Here is a 14331-nt window from a genome sequence, read left to right as displayed (position 1 = left end):
GCAAGCGGCAGCCGGAGGAGCGGTGCGGAGCGGCCTCGAAAGCCTCGGACGGGCGCGTCCAGTTTTCCGAAGAAACCGAAGTCCTGTGGCGGGTCGCCCGAGCGTCAGAGCAGAGCAGAGCCGAGAGAGCGAGGCACCGGCATGGCCAAAGCCACGGCGATCGGCATCGACCTGGGCACCACCTACTCGTGCGTGGGGGTGTTACAGCACGGCAAGGTGGAGATCATCGCCAACGACCAGGGCAACCGCACCACCCCCAGCTACGTGGCCTTCACGGACACCGAGAGGCTCATCGGGGATGCGGCCAAGAACCAGGTGGCGCTGAACCCGCAGAACACGGTGTTTGACGCGAAGCGGCTGATCGGCCGCAAGTACGGCGACCCGGTGGTGCAGTCGGACATGAAGCACTGGCCTTTCCAGGTGATCAATGACGGGGACAAGCCCAAGGTGCAGGTGAGCTACAAGGGGGAGACCAAGGCGTTCTACCCCGAGGAGATCTCATCCATGGTGCTGACCAAGATGAAGGAGATCGCCGAGGCGTACCTGGGCTACCCGGTGACCAACGCGGTGATCACCGTGCCAGCCTACTTCAACGATTCGCAGCGCCAGGCCACCAAGGATGCGGGGGTGATTGCAGGGCTCAACGTGCTGCGGATCATCAACGAGCCCACGGCTGCCGCCATCGCTTACGGCCTGGACAGGACGGGCAAGGGGGAGCGTAATGTACTCATCTTTGACCTGGGCGGGGGCACTTTCGACGTGTCCATCCTGACTATTGACGATGGCATCTTCGAGGTGAAGGCCACTGCCGGGGACACCCACCTGGGTGGGGAGGACTTTGACAACCGGCTGGTGAACCACTTTGTGGAGGAGTTCAAGAGGAAACACAAGAAGGACATCAGCCAGAACAAGCGAGCCGTGCGGCGGCTGCGCACCGCCTGCGAGAGGGCCAAGAGGACCCTGTCGTCCAGCACCCAGGCCAGCCTGGAGATCGACTCCCTGTTTGAGGGCACCGACTTCTACACGTCCATCACCAGGGCGAGGTTCGAGGAGCTTTGCTCAGACCTGTTCCGAAGCACCCTGGAGCCGGTGGAGAAGGCTCTGCGGGATGCCAAGCTGGACAAGGCCCAGATCGACGACCTGGTCCTGGTCGGGGGCTCCACGCGCATCCCCAAGGTGCAGAAGCTACTGCAGGACTTCTTCAATGGGCGCGACCTCAACAAGAGTATCAATCCCGACGAGGCGGTGGCCTATGGGGCAGCGGTGCAGGCAGCCATCCTGATGGGGGACAAGTCAGAGAACGTGCAGGACCTGCTGCTGCTGGATGTGGCTCCCTTGTCTCTGGGGCTGGAGACAGCCGGGGGCTTGATGACTGCCCTGATCAAGCGCAACTCCACCATCCCCACCAAGCAGACGCAGACCTTCACCACGTACTCCGACAACCAGCCCGGCGTTCTGATCCAGGTGTACGAGGGCGAGAGGGCCATGACCCGGGACAACAACCTGCTGGGCCACTTCCAGCTGAGCGGCATCCCTCCGGCCCCCAGGGGCGTGCCTCAGATCGAGGTGACCTTTGACATCGACGCCAATGGCATCCTGAACGTCAGGGCCACGGACAAGAGCACTGGCAAGGCCAACAAGATCACCATCACCAATGACAAGGGCCGCCTGAACAAGGAGGAGATCCAGCGCATGGTGCAGGAGGCTGAGAAGTACAAAGCCGAGGACGAGGTGCAGCGTGAGAGGGTGTCTGCCAAGAACGCCCTGGAGTCCTATGCCTTCAACATGAAGAGCGCTGTGGAAGACGAGGGGCTCAAGGGCAAGATCAGTGAGGCTGACAAGAAGAAGGTGCTGGACAAGTGTCAGGAGGTCATTTCCTGGTTGGATGCCAATACCCTGGCCGAGAAGGACGAGTTTGAGCATAAGAGGAAGGAGCTGGAGCAGGTGTGTAACCCCATCATCAGCGGACTGTACCAGGGTGTAGGTGGCCCCGGGGCTGGTGGCTTCAGGGCTCAGGCCCCTAAGGGGGGCTCTGGGTCTGGCCCCACCATTGAGGAGGTGGATTAGAGGTTTTGCCCAAGATTGCTGTGTTTTGGAAATGGGTGGGATTTGAGAATTTAAATTTCCTTATATCTCTCTCTTCTTGGTTCGCATCTTTGCATATTGTTTGCCATGCGAACTGAGTTTCTTTTTGGTGAAATGTTGAACTTTTTTCCCAGGCTCTAAATGTGGAGAAGAATTTATACTGCCATCTTTTGTCCATTTTCTTTTTTTGTAATACATTTAACTCAGGACAATATTTTCACTGGTACTTCAAAATAAACTTTAAAATTCTGTCCTGTCTTGTGTGCCTTTTCTTTTGAGGTCTGTAGGGTCTACATGACTTTTTCTCATTTTCTAAAATTGAATGGTAGTTTTTGGTTCAAGGCCAGAGATTGGAGAAGTATGGCTATATTATGTGATACATTTATGTTGGACAAGTGTTATCCTTCAGTGAATTTTAAAAAAGAAAAGCCTGTTTATCATGAGTGGGTAGAACCTGTGGGTCCAGAAAAAATTAAAGATACCTGGCTGTGGGATTAGTGTCCTTATTAAGAAAAAAAGACACTTGGCAGGGTGGCCTCAAGGTGGGTGAGGGGGTGGACCTGTGTAAGATTGGCCTTAAAAGAGGCTACGGGTGGGATGTTCCTGCAGGGCAGAATGTAGAGGCCATTAGATGGGAGAGTGATGCTTCTCTTTAAAGTACACTTGAAATATTCGGAAACTTTGTATTTCAGCTAGAATAAATATGGGATGGAAAGTCCTAAATTGGCAGTGAAAAGATGGGGTATATGTACTAACTTGCTGAGTTATGCACAAATGCCTTCACTGTGATCCCTAGTTCTTATTTTAAAATGGAAGCACTTGGCTTAATGCCTATGTTCTTTCTTTCCTTTTTCTCTCTTCTCTTTTCGGATACACGGCCTTGCTCTGTTGCCAGGGTTAGAGTGCAGTGGCATCATAGCTCACTGCAACTCAGGCTCAGGCAATCCTCCTGCCTCAACCTCCCTAGTAGCTGGGACTACAAGAATGCCACCACACCTAACTAATTTGGGGGCAGAGGTAGAGATGGATCTCACTACATTGCCCAGTCTGGTCTTGAACTCCTGGCCTCAAGCAATCCTTCCACCTCTGCCTTGCAAATTGCTAGGATTACAGATGTGAGCCACGAGACCCAGCCTAAAGTTATTTCTGAAAGGATGCTGAAATAGGAATACTACAACCTTAGCAGTTATCACCTACATTTTAAGTACCCCTGTGAGCACCTTAGGGAGGAGTCCCATAGAGTATAGTGGCTCAGTAGCCCAAGGACCTCTATATTTGAGGGCTCTATTATACCAGGCAGTGTACTGAGGCCTCTTATATGTTGCTTTATTAATTCCCACCCCCTCATACTTCATTAGATATTGTTGACTTTCACAGGTGAATGTGGGAAAATCTATAAGATACTAGCTTAAATAGAGGTGCTTTAGGGTTAAAAAAAATCACTGGTTTAGGAAAAAGTTGAACCTGGATGCCAATTAGGGACTTACAGGTTTTTGCCACGCTGTCCTAAGTCCACTGGGCTTTGTTTATGCATGCCTGGTTCCAAGTTGCATTTCTACTGTAGGTTTCACAATTATCCCTTTTGACTTTACTCTGTATAATCCTGAACAATTAATGCCAGATAAGAGAGAATCTGCCAGCCCTGAATCAGGAAGACCTAGATACAGACTTCCCTCCTATACACTTCTTTCCCTTAGAGATGTGGCATGCCCTACTTCTTAGCATCCTAGGAATAATTCCTTCCACGGCCTCCTTGTTGGAAAAACTACCTGCCAAATTCCTCAAAGCTTCAGGAGTGAGGCCCTTTAAAAATCAGTTGTACAGCCTAAGCAAGAGACCCTGTCTCTACTAAAAATAGAAAAAATTAGCCGGGTATGGTGGAGCATGTCTGTAGTCTCAGCTACTCAGGAGCTTGAGGCAGAATTGCTTGAGCCCAGGAGTTTGAGGCTGCTGTGAGCTAGGCTGATGCCACAGCACTCTAGCCAGAGTGACAGAATGCTACTCTGTTTCAAAAAATAAATATAATAAAAGAAAAACCAATTGTATCTGGGGGCGGTTAAAATGTTTTTTCTTTCTTCTTCTTCTTTTTTTTTTTTTTTTGTGAGACTGAGTCTCCCTTTGTTGCCCAGGCTAGAGTGAGTGCCGTGGCGTCAGCCTAGCTCACAGCAACCTCAATCTCCTGGGCTCAAGCAATCCTCCTGCCTCAGCCTCCCGAGTCACTGGGACTACAGGCATGCGCCACCATGCCCGGCTAATTTTTTCTATATATATTAGTTGGCCAATTAATTTCTTTCTATTTATAGTAGAGACAGGGTCTTGCTCTTGCTCAGGCTGGTTTTATACTCCTGCCCTCGAGCAATCCGCCTGCCTTGGCCTCCCTAAGTGCTATGATTACAGGTGTGAGCCACCCTGCCCTGCCCAAAATGTTTTGGAACCAGACAGAGATGATAGTTGCACTGTGAAAGAACTAAATACCACTGAACTGCAATAGCACACTTCAAAATGGTTAATGTTAGTGAATTTGTCACAAAAAAAAGAGAAAAATATCAATTGTATTAACATTACATAAAAGCACTTTGATGGGGTTTGAGGTACACATAAACTAATAAACTGTTAAATACTTGCTATAGGCCAAGCCTGTAATCCCAGCACTTTTGGAGGCCAAGGGGAGAGGATGCCTGGAGGCCATGAGTTCGAGACCAGCCTGAGCAACAGTGAGACACCCACTCAACCCCAATCTAAGAAAAAAAATTGTTAAAAGTCCCAGCTTCTCATAAGGATGAGGTAAGAGAATCACTTGAGCACAAGGGTTTGAGGTTGTAGTGAGCTGACTGATGACACTATTATACTCTAGTGTAGGCAACAGAGCAAGACCTGTCAAAAAAACGAAAACAAAAACCAACTTGCTACAAAGAAAATCTAGTATGGGAATGCCACACACAGGCAGATTTCACCTAGGCAGTTTGGAAATGGAAAAGAAATGTAAGATCCTTAAGTTTCTGGCCTAGCCTATAGATGAATATTTATTCCTTATGGTAGTTAAACTGTAGCATTGTGTACTCTGGCCACAATGTAAATCAATCCTCATGGGCATATGCGTTTGCTATAGAACCTTCTTACCCCTTTAAAGCTGCGGTAGCATTTGTGACTCTCATTTGCAGACAGTACAGTGAGTCTTCAAACCAGTAGCTACTACCTACCACTATTTTCCAGTGGGGTAGTTGGAAAGTAGAGTAGTTGGGGAGAGTAGTTGGAAAAGGGTGAAGATTGGGAAGGACCTGCCAAACATCTTTGATAAGAGATATTAGGGGCCTGGCGTGGTGGCTCACGCCTGTAATCCTAGCACTCTGGGAGGCCAAGGCCAGCGGATTGCTCAAGGTCAGGAGTTCAAAACCAGCCTGAGCAAGAGTGGACCCGTCTCTACTATAAATAGAAAGAAATTAATTGGCCAACTAATATATATAGCAAAAATTAGCCGGGCATGGTGGCGCATGCCTGTAGTCCCAGCTACTCGGGAGGCTGAGGCAGGAGGATTGCTTGAGCCCAGGAGTTTGAGGTTGCTGTGAGCTAGGGTGACGCCATGGCACTCACTCTAGCCTGGGCAACAAAGCAAGACTCTGTCTCAAACAAAACAAACAAACAGATATTAGGGAAAGCTCCAGAAATAACCTTGAATTGAGAAAATAGAGTTCCTTTGATCAGATCAGTCAAGGTTATTAGTAGGTATTTTATCAATAAATCAATATTAAGTTATTCCCTGCTGCGTCCTAGCACAGAGTGCAGAACTTTAAAATACCCACTTTGTAACCTCAAGGAGATCAGGATGAGGGAACTGTAGAATTGAAAAGATAATTACACGCCAGTGGCTCACGCCTGTAATCCTAGCTCTCTGGGAGGCCGAGGCGGGCAGATTGCTGGAGGTCAGGAGTTCAAAGTCAGCCTGAGCAGAGCAAGACCCCGTCTCTACTATAAATAGAAAGAAACTAATTGGCCAACTGATATATATATAAAAAATTAGCCGGGCATGGTGGCGCATGCCTGTAGTCCCAGCTACCCGGGAGGCTGAGGCAGAAGGATCACTCGAGCCCAGGAGATTGAGGTTGCTGTGAGCTAGGCTGACGCCACGGCACTCACTCTAGCCCGGGCAACAAAGTGAGACTCTGTCTCAAAAAAAAAAAAAAAAAAAAAAAAAAAATCTAAGATCATTTTGAGCAGAAACATATAGATGAATATCTTCAGGCATGCTAACCCTGGCTGCAATTATCCAGACAAGAGTCTGAAGGAGTGAGAGACAGAATCTGGGGGGATGGCAGTAGAGTAGGGAAGGGCCAAGCACTGTAGCAGTTTCTTTGCATCACCTCTGGAATTCTCATCCCACCCCCCCTCCCCACATGAACTATTCTAAAACTTTTTTCCTGGTCAGCTGGGAGGTGGAGGTGGTCAGCTGCATCCTACTCAAGATTAGAGAGCAAAAGGTGGCAGTTCTGGGGCCACGGTGTTCCCCCCACTTCCTGAATGCTGTTGGCATTTGGTGGTTCCTGTCTGATTCCAAGTGATGCCTTTACCTCAAATTTAACAAACAGCCTTCTTGTCCTTTCTTATAAACACTAAAAAAAAAAAAAACATGAGTAAAGAGGAAGATAGGCCTGGAGAGGTGGCTCACTTCTGTAATCCTAGCACTCTGGGAGGCTGAGGGGAGAGGACTGCTCAAGGTCAGGAGTTCAAAAGAAGCCTGACCAAGAATGAGACCCTGTCTCTACTAAAAATAGAAAGAAATTAATTGGCCAGTTAAAAATACTGCCAGGGCATGATGGCTCACGCCTGTAATCCTAGCACTCTGGGAGGCCGAGGTGGGCGGATTGCTCACGGTCAAGAGTTCAAAACCAGCCTGAGCAAGAGTGAGACCCCGTCTCTACTATAATTAGAAAGAAACTAATTGGCCAACTAATATATATAGAAAAAATTAGCTAGGCATGGTGGCGCATGCCGGTAGTCCCAGCTACTCGGGAGGCTGAGGCAGGAGGATTGCTTGAGCCCAGGAGTCTGAGGTTGCTGTGAGCTAGGCTGATGCCACGGCACTCACTCTAGCCTGGGCAACACAGTGAGACCCTATCTCCAAAAAAGAAAAAAAAAAAAAAAAGGAGGATAAAGCTGCACAGCACAGAGCTGGGAAGGTTGAGGGAATGGGTTTTCTTCTGTGTACAGAAAAAATCCAAACCCTGAAATGTTTGAAAGAAGTTTATTCTGAGCCAAATTTGAGAACCATGACCCGGAGCCACTCCCAAGAAGCCTTGAGCAGAGGGCTTGCTGTGGTTGGGTTACTGTTTGGTTTTATACATTTTCAGAGAGACAGGGGTTACAGGCAAAGTCACAAATCAATACATGAGAGGCATACATTGGTTTGGCCCAAAAAGGTGGGACATCTTTAAGGCGGGGAGGGGGCGGGTATAGACATACAGGACTTACAGGTTACAGGTGGGTTTAAAGATTCTTTGTCAGGTCCAGACAGGAGGACGTTTTAAATTTATGATAGGCGCCTGCTAGGATGCTTGAGTTGAGATAGGGGCTTCTTATCTTTTAGGTGATGTTAATGCCAAACCAGAATCTGGTTGGGAAGTAAACCACCGCTTAATTTGGTTAACAAAAGCCGCTTAGTGGGAATTTACCCTGTGTCAGCCTGACCCAACTGGCCTCCTTAGGAAAGAGTTTTTATTTTTTTTTTTTTTTTTTTTTTTTTTTTATTTTTTATTTTTTTTTTACATTCAACAGGCTGGTTGCAAGGAAAGAGTTTTTAGAAAAAGAAAGAGATCAGAGTTCACTCCTCAGCTTCAAGTCATGGTAATGGTATAATAAAATTTGGGGAGGCCAAAAAAATAGATATGCCAGGCCTATCTGAGGCCAATTCAGAATCTGAGGGGCCCCTGGGCAGTGTATCTATTTAAAGCTGCCCAGATGTTTGTAATGCGCAGCCAAATTGAGAGAACCACTGAAGTTCCTCAGCCTTTTGACTGTACCCAAATTTTATGGAAAGGGATTTGTTCTGTAAGTTTGAATTTAGTCCAAGGGCCACACTTAGGGATCTGGAGGGCCACATGTGGCCTTGAGGCCACAGGACTCAACCAAGGGCTACTCCTGATTCTATTTTTGGGAGGATAGTGCCATGGGAGATGAAGGACAGGAGCTTTCAGTGCTTTCAGGAGCAGTTGCTGGTGGTAAGAGGCTATCTGCTTTGAGCAGAAAGGCTTGAAAGGCTTGAAGGCTTGAAAGGCTCCCACTAAATGGCAACAGCAGCAATGATAGGAGATTAAGGAAGAATCTCTGACAAATTTAATGGGCCAAAACAGAACTCCTCAGGCTGGACCAATTAAATTCATGACTTTCAGGGTCTGTAATCCTACCACTCTGGGAGGCCGAGGTGGGAGGCACGCTCAAGGTCTGGAGTTCGAATCCAGCCTGAGCAAGAGTGAGACCCATCTCTACTAAAAATAAACAAATATAAACAAATTAATTGGCCAACTAAAAATATATATAGAAAAAATTAGCCGGGCATGGTGGCGGCATGCCTGTAGTCTCAGCTACTTGGGAGGCTGAGGCAGAAGAACTGCTTGAGCCCAGGTGTTGGAGGTTGCTGTGAGCTAGGCTGATGCCACCGCACTCACTCTGGCCTGGGCAACAAAGCAAGACTGTCTCAAAAAAAAAAAAAAAAAAAGGTGGACTGGGCACAGGTGACCCCAGGTCACAAGTGGGGCTTGCCGGGGCTTGCGAGAGTCAGGGTGACCTCGATCGCACCCATCATGATTTTTGGCATCTTTTGTTTTGGGTTTGAGACGCCGGCTCTGGTATCCATATCATCTGTCCATTCTGTCAAGAGACAACCGTAATCTCGACCCCACGTTTTAGCCCATCCCTTCATCCACACATTTGTACTGTCATCTTTCCACCACATGGGTTGATAATCAGCAGGTTTATTACTTGAGACCAATGTTTTGGCCCGGCGCGGTGGCTCACACCTGTAATCCTAGCATTCTGGGAGGCCTGAGGCGGGCGGATTGCTCCAGGTCAGGAGTTCGAAACCACCCTAGGCAAGAGCGAGACCCCGTCTCTACTATAAATAGAAAGAAATTAATTGGCCAACTTATAAAAAAAATTAGCTGGGCATGGTGGCGCGTGCCTGTAGTCCCAGCTACTCGGGAGGCCGAGGCAGGATTGCTTGAGCCCAGGAGCTTGAGGTTGCTGTGAGCTAGGCTGACGCCACGGCACTCACTCTAGCCTGGGCAACAAAGCAAGACTCTGTCTCAAAAAATAATAATAATAAAAATAAATAAACAAATAAATGCATGACTTTCTTATTAGGAACCAGTTCATTAGGAAGCAATATCAAAATATAAGAAGTCATAGCTTACATGCTAAACTTAAAGCAATCACTTTGCAACATCAGCCCCAGGTGGAACTGGCTGGCCCTTGGGGGCTAAGAAATGTATCAAATAAACAAATACTACAGAATTCTTGGAGGATATTTTTTGAGGGAAGGCTGAAGCCTTGAGGTAAGGGAGGGCAGATGGAATGACAATTGCAGGGGAAAAAAGTAAAAAACAATATATTTCCTACATCCACAATAGCCTCCTTTCAACTTTAATACTTATGCTCAGTGAATCTATGTGACTCATAAAGGAGACTTTTTTTTTTAATTAATTTTTTTTTTTTTTTTTTTGTGAGACAGAGTCTCACTCTGTTGCCTGGGTGTGAGTGCCGTGGCATCAGCCTAGCTCACAGCAACCTCAAACTCCTGGGCTACAGGCATGCGCCACCATGCCCAATTTTTTCTATATATTTACTTGGCCAATTCCTTTCCTTCCTTCCTTCCTTCCTTCCTTCCTTCCTTCCTTCCTTCCTTCCTTCCTTCCCTCCTTCCCTCCTTCTCTTCCCTCCTTCCCTCCTTCTCTTCCTTCTCTTCCTTCCTTCTCTTCCTTCTCTTCCTTCCTTCTCTTCCTTCTCTTCCTTCCTTCTCTTCCTTCCTTCTCTTCCTTCCTTCTCTTCCTTCCTTCTCTTCCTTCCTTCTCTTCCTTCTCTTCCTTCCTTCTCTTCCTTCTCTTCCTTCCTTCTCTTCCTTCTCTTCCTTCCTTCTCTTCCTTCCTTCTCTTCCTTCCTTCTCTTCCTTCCTTCTCTTCCTTCTCTTCCTTCCTTCTCTTCCTTCTCTTCCTTCCTTCTCTTCCTTCTCTTCCTTCCTTCTCTTCCTTCCTTTTCTTCCTTCTCTTCCTTCCTTTTCTTCCTTCCTTCCTTCCTTTTCTTCCTTCCTTCCTTTCTTTCTTTTCTTCCTTTCTTTTTGTGGCAGAGTCTCGGTCTGTTTTGCAGGCTAGAGTGAGTGCCATGGCGTCAGCCTAGCTCACAGCAACCTCAAATTCCTGGGCTCAAGCAATCCTCCTGCCTCAGCCTCCCCAAGTAGCTGGGACTACAGGCATGCGCCACCATGCCCGGCTAATTTTTTCTATATATATTAGTTGCCAATTAATTTCTTTCTATTTATAGTAGAGACCGGGTCTCGCTCTTGATCAGGTTGGTTTCTAACTCCTGACCTCAAGCAATCCACCCGCCTCAGCCTCTTGTAGGATTACAGGCGTGAGCCACTGCGCCTGGCCCCCTTGTCATTTTTCTGCTCCTGTCATTCTATTACCTCTTGTTTTTCTGTCCCTAACACTCCTGCCTCAACCTCCCGAATAGCTGGTACTACAGGCATGTGTCACCATGCCGAGCTAATTAAAAAAAAAAAACTTGTAGAGACGTGGTCTCGTTATTGCACCGGCTGGTCTCGAACTCCTGGCCTCAATCGAGACTCTTGCTTCTGCCTCCCAAAGTTGTGCCCAGCCAAAACGTTATCTAAATTTATAAGTAAGGAGCGGGGCGGGGTGGCTCATGCCTGTAGTCCTAGCACTCTGGGAGGCCGAGGCAGGCGGATTACTTGAGGTCAGGAATTGGAAACCAGCCTGAGCAAGAGCGAGACCCTGTCTGTACTATAAACAGAAAGAAATTAATTGGCCCACTAGAAATATATATACAAAAAAATTAGCCGGGCATGGTGGCTCATGCCTGTAGTCCCAGCCACTCAGGAGGCGGAGGTGGGCGGATTGCTCCAAGTCAGGAGTTCGAAACCAGCCTGAGCAAGAGCGAGACCCTGTCTCTACTAAAAATAAAAAGAAATTAATTGACCAACTAAAACTATATATAGAAAAAATTAGCTGGGCATGGTGGCGCATGCCTGTAGTCCCAGCTATTCGGGAGGCTGAGGCGCGGGCGCGGGCGCGGGCGCGGGCGGGGGCGCGCAGGGTCCTGGGAAGGGGCGCCCAGCTCGCGCCGGTCGGCCGGCGCTGGGGCCTTTCTCCCGCCGGCCCTGCCATATTAGCATGTTTTTTGTGTTTCAAATTCACAAAACAGTTCCAAATATTTGTGCAGAGGAGGGTGAAACATACTTTCGCGGCCCTCTTTTCACTTTGTTTTGTTTCTATTCGACAAACGATGGGAAAAATGCCACGCGTGGAGCCAGGCAGGGAGAAGACATCCGTCCGTCAGGCCCCGCCGGCGCGGCCATAAATAGTCCGCCCCTGCGCGCGCCGCTCTCTCTCCGCGCGCCGCCCTCTCTGTCCTCTGTGTCTCTCTCCTCTCCGCGCGCCGCCCTCTCTGTCCTCTGTGTCTCTCTCCTCTCCGCGCGCCGCCCTCTCTGTCTCCTGTCTCTCTCCTCTCCGCGCGCCGCCCTCTCTGTCCTCTGTCTCTCTCCTCTCCGCGCGCCGCCCTCTCTGTCTCCTGTCTCTCTCCTCTCCGCGCGCCGCCCTCTTGTCTTCTCTCTCCTCTCCGCGCGCCGCCCTCCCTGTCTCCTCTCTCCTCTCCGCGCGCCGCCCTCCCTGTCTCCTCTCTCCTCTCCGCGCGCCGCCCTCTCTGTCTCCTGTCTCTCTCCTCTCCGCGCGCCGCCCTCTTGTCTTCTCTCTCCTCTCCGCGCGCCGCCCTCTCTGTCTCCTGTCTGTCTCTCTCTCCTCTCCGCGCCGGGCTGGCCGGCCGCTGGCAGCATGCGGTCGCGGGTGTCTTCCTGGCGCCGGCAGTGGAGCCTGCTGCTGAGCCGAGGGGAGCGGCAGGCGCCTGCGGCCCGCGCCGCCTTTGCACAGCAGTCCGTGCACGGGCACTTCCGAGCCCGGCTGGGGGACGGGTCGGCAGGCCTCGGCTTATCTGTATGAACAACCGTTGCAAAGTAGTTCGTGATGTCTGCCTGACGCCACTGCTTGGAACTGACGTAGGTCAGGTCGGGGAACTCAGCTGGAGTCGCTCCGACCTCTGCTGACTCATTGGTTTCTTCCCAAGCTTCCTATCCTCGCAGCACCATAATGGTGAGTGGTTGTCTGTGATTGTGAGATGGACTGGCGTTCGACCTGGGGGAGGATGGGGGTGATGACGACTTCAGGTGACTGAGTGTCTCGCTGATGCCAACCACCGCAGCGCGCTGACCGCCCCCCCCCAGGGCCAGGATCCTTAGATCTGGGCTTGGAAGAGGGGTCGATAGTCAGGAACCCTTGTTAAAATTAAGCTTCTGTGCCTCATTTCCCCATTAGGAGTTTTAAGACGTCCATCGGCGTGTTGTCCTTGAATAAAGGTGAGTACTGGGTGCGAGAGCTCCCTGACTGCCTCTCGCTATTTTATTCTCAAGTTATTCATGGGCATTATGGAGGTCTGCCTTATTTTCTAATGAACACGTGCAGCAGTGAAAATATTTCACCTGGTGATTTTCTAAAGACTGCTTTTTTCCCCTTTTGAGACTGTGTAGTTTTGTGGTCTAGGCTGGAGGCTGTGTCAGGGTCACAGCTGACTGCAGTCTCCAACGCCCAGGCTCAAGCAATTCTGCCTCAGTTTAGCCTTCCCATTAAAGAGTCCGGATCTCCCTGTATATCCCAGGCTGGTTTTGAGCTCCTGGCATCAAGTAATCATCCTGCCTTAGCTTCCCAAAGTGCTAGGATTATGGGTGTGAACCACTGTGCCAGTCTTAAAAAACATTTTTTTGGTTTACATTTCGCTTGTGACTATTGTATTTTAACATGTTGTGCATCTTTCCCCCATATTTCTACTGTAAACCTGGAGGTACACTAGTACCTCCCAGTGGAGCTCATCTGCAGTTTTGAATTATTGCCTACTCCTCTGAAACTTCCATCCCTGGACTCATTTGTTAGATCTTTATATACTGGAACAGTTTTTTTTTTCTTTCTTTTTCTCTCATCCCACCCCCCCTGGAACTGTTGTCTTGAGTGTACTGCGTCCCTTCTGAATGGCTTCCCTTGATCCAGGTCTCCCTAAATTGGGAATGATGATTTCACAGACTAGAGTCTCTGACACATGGTCATGATGTCAAAACTAAGTTCTGACTCATTTAGGGAACTGGATACTTGGGTCCCTGAGAGGATCCAAAGGGAGGGCTGTTAACTCTCTGCTTATTCTCATTGGTGGTTCCATTTCTGTCTTTCTAGAATGAGAGTCTGGAAGCCCATCTGGGGCAGTGCCCATTCACAGATTCTACACTTACCTGTTGGCTAAAGACCTAAAGTTTGGAGCCTACTGCTTTGGGGACTTGGCTTTGGGAAGGCTGTGATGCCTAGATGATGGTTCCTAATTCCTGACCTGCAGGCTGTGCCGAGTGGAGAGCCACGCCCTTTCCCCCTGTTTGCTGTGGTGAGTGTCCTATTATTGGTTTCCAGCCCCAGAGTAGTAATGATGACCTGGTTGGACTAGAGTCTCTGAGCTTGTCTCTGAGGATCTCTGAAACCATCTGATCCACTCTTCACCTCCCCTTCATCCTGTCCGGCACCCCTTCTACCTGTCCATCTTCATATACTGCCAATTGCTTACATGGTTTTAATGTGTTCCTTTTATGAAATTTCAGGATTTTGCTGATACAAAGGATGTCCTCTAGTTGGTGCTGAGCAGATCCTAGGAACATCTTTCCTGTATTGACCTGTGTGAACAGCTATAATCTTATTGGAGAAAAAATTACTTAGATATTTGGGGGCACTTACCTGTCAAGTAGATAGCTTTTACTTGTATTTGCTTTATCTTGTGCAACAATCTGGTTTTATCTGAAAGACTCCAATAAAAAGATTAACGTCTCACTAGTGAATGATCATCAGTTTGTCCAGCTATACTACTCTTTATAGTTAGGTATAAAATAATTGCACCACACATTAACACTAAGGATTAGCATTCTGGAATTTTTTTTAT

The 14331-nt window shown here is 48.7% G+C and overlaps 1 protein-coding gene, 1 long non-coding RNA gene and 3 other non-coding genes across 5 annotated transcripts; all 5 read left to right on the top strand.

The window, feature by feature from the left end:
• The first annotated feature begins 29 nt into the window (after positions 1–29).
• Positions 30–2336, top strand: LOC105858167 (heat shock 70 kDa protein 1). Its single transcript, XM_076003482.1, has one exon. The coding sequence runs from the start codon at positions 142–144 to the stop codon at positions 2065–2067; it is 1926 nt and encodes a 641-aa protein (XP_075859597.1). The 5' UTR covers positions 30–141; the 3' UTR covers positions 2068–2336.
• A 9345-nt stretch (positions 2337–11681) lies between these two features.
• On the top strand, positions 11682–14222 carry LOC105858108 (uncharacterized). Its single transcript, XR_001147978.3, has 4 exons — positions 11682–12455; positions 12678–12718; positions 13584–13785; positions 13997–14222. It is a non-coding gene; the product is annotated as an uncharacterized LOC105858108 (long non-coding RNA).
• On the top strand, positions 12513–12574 carry LOC142871290 (small nucleolar RNA SNORD48). The gene has a single exon (XR_012919541.1). It is a non-coding gene; the product is annotated as a small nucleolar RNA SNORD48 (small nucleolar RNA).
• On the top strand, positions 13417–13484 carry LOC142871285 (small nucleolar RNA SNORD52). Its single transcript, XR_012919536.1, has one exon. It is a non-coding gene; the product is annotated as a small nucleolar RNA SNORD52 (small nucleolar RNA).
• LOC142871333 (small nucleolar RNA ZL8) lies at positions 13814–13895 on the top strand. Its single transcript, XR_012919576.1, has one exon. It is a non-coding gene; the product is annotated as a small nucleolar RNA ZL8 (small nucleolar RNA).
• Positions 14223–14331: the final 109 nt, after the last annotated feature.

Source organism: Microcebus murinus, chromosome 5 (assembly GCF_040939455.1).
Source record: "Microcebus murinus isolate Inina chromosome 5, M.murinus_Inina_mat1.0, whole genome shotgun sequence".
Classification (NCBI taxonomy): Eukaryota; Metazoa; Chordata; class Mammalia; order Primates; family Cheirogaleidae; genus Microcebus; species Microcebus murinus.
The sequence above is the reverse complement of the archived record's forward strand: the minus strand, read 5'-3'. Positions and strand labels throughout refer to the sequence as shown.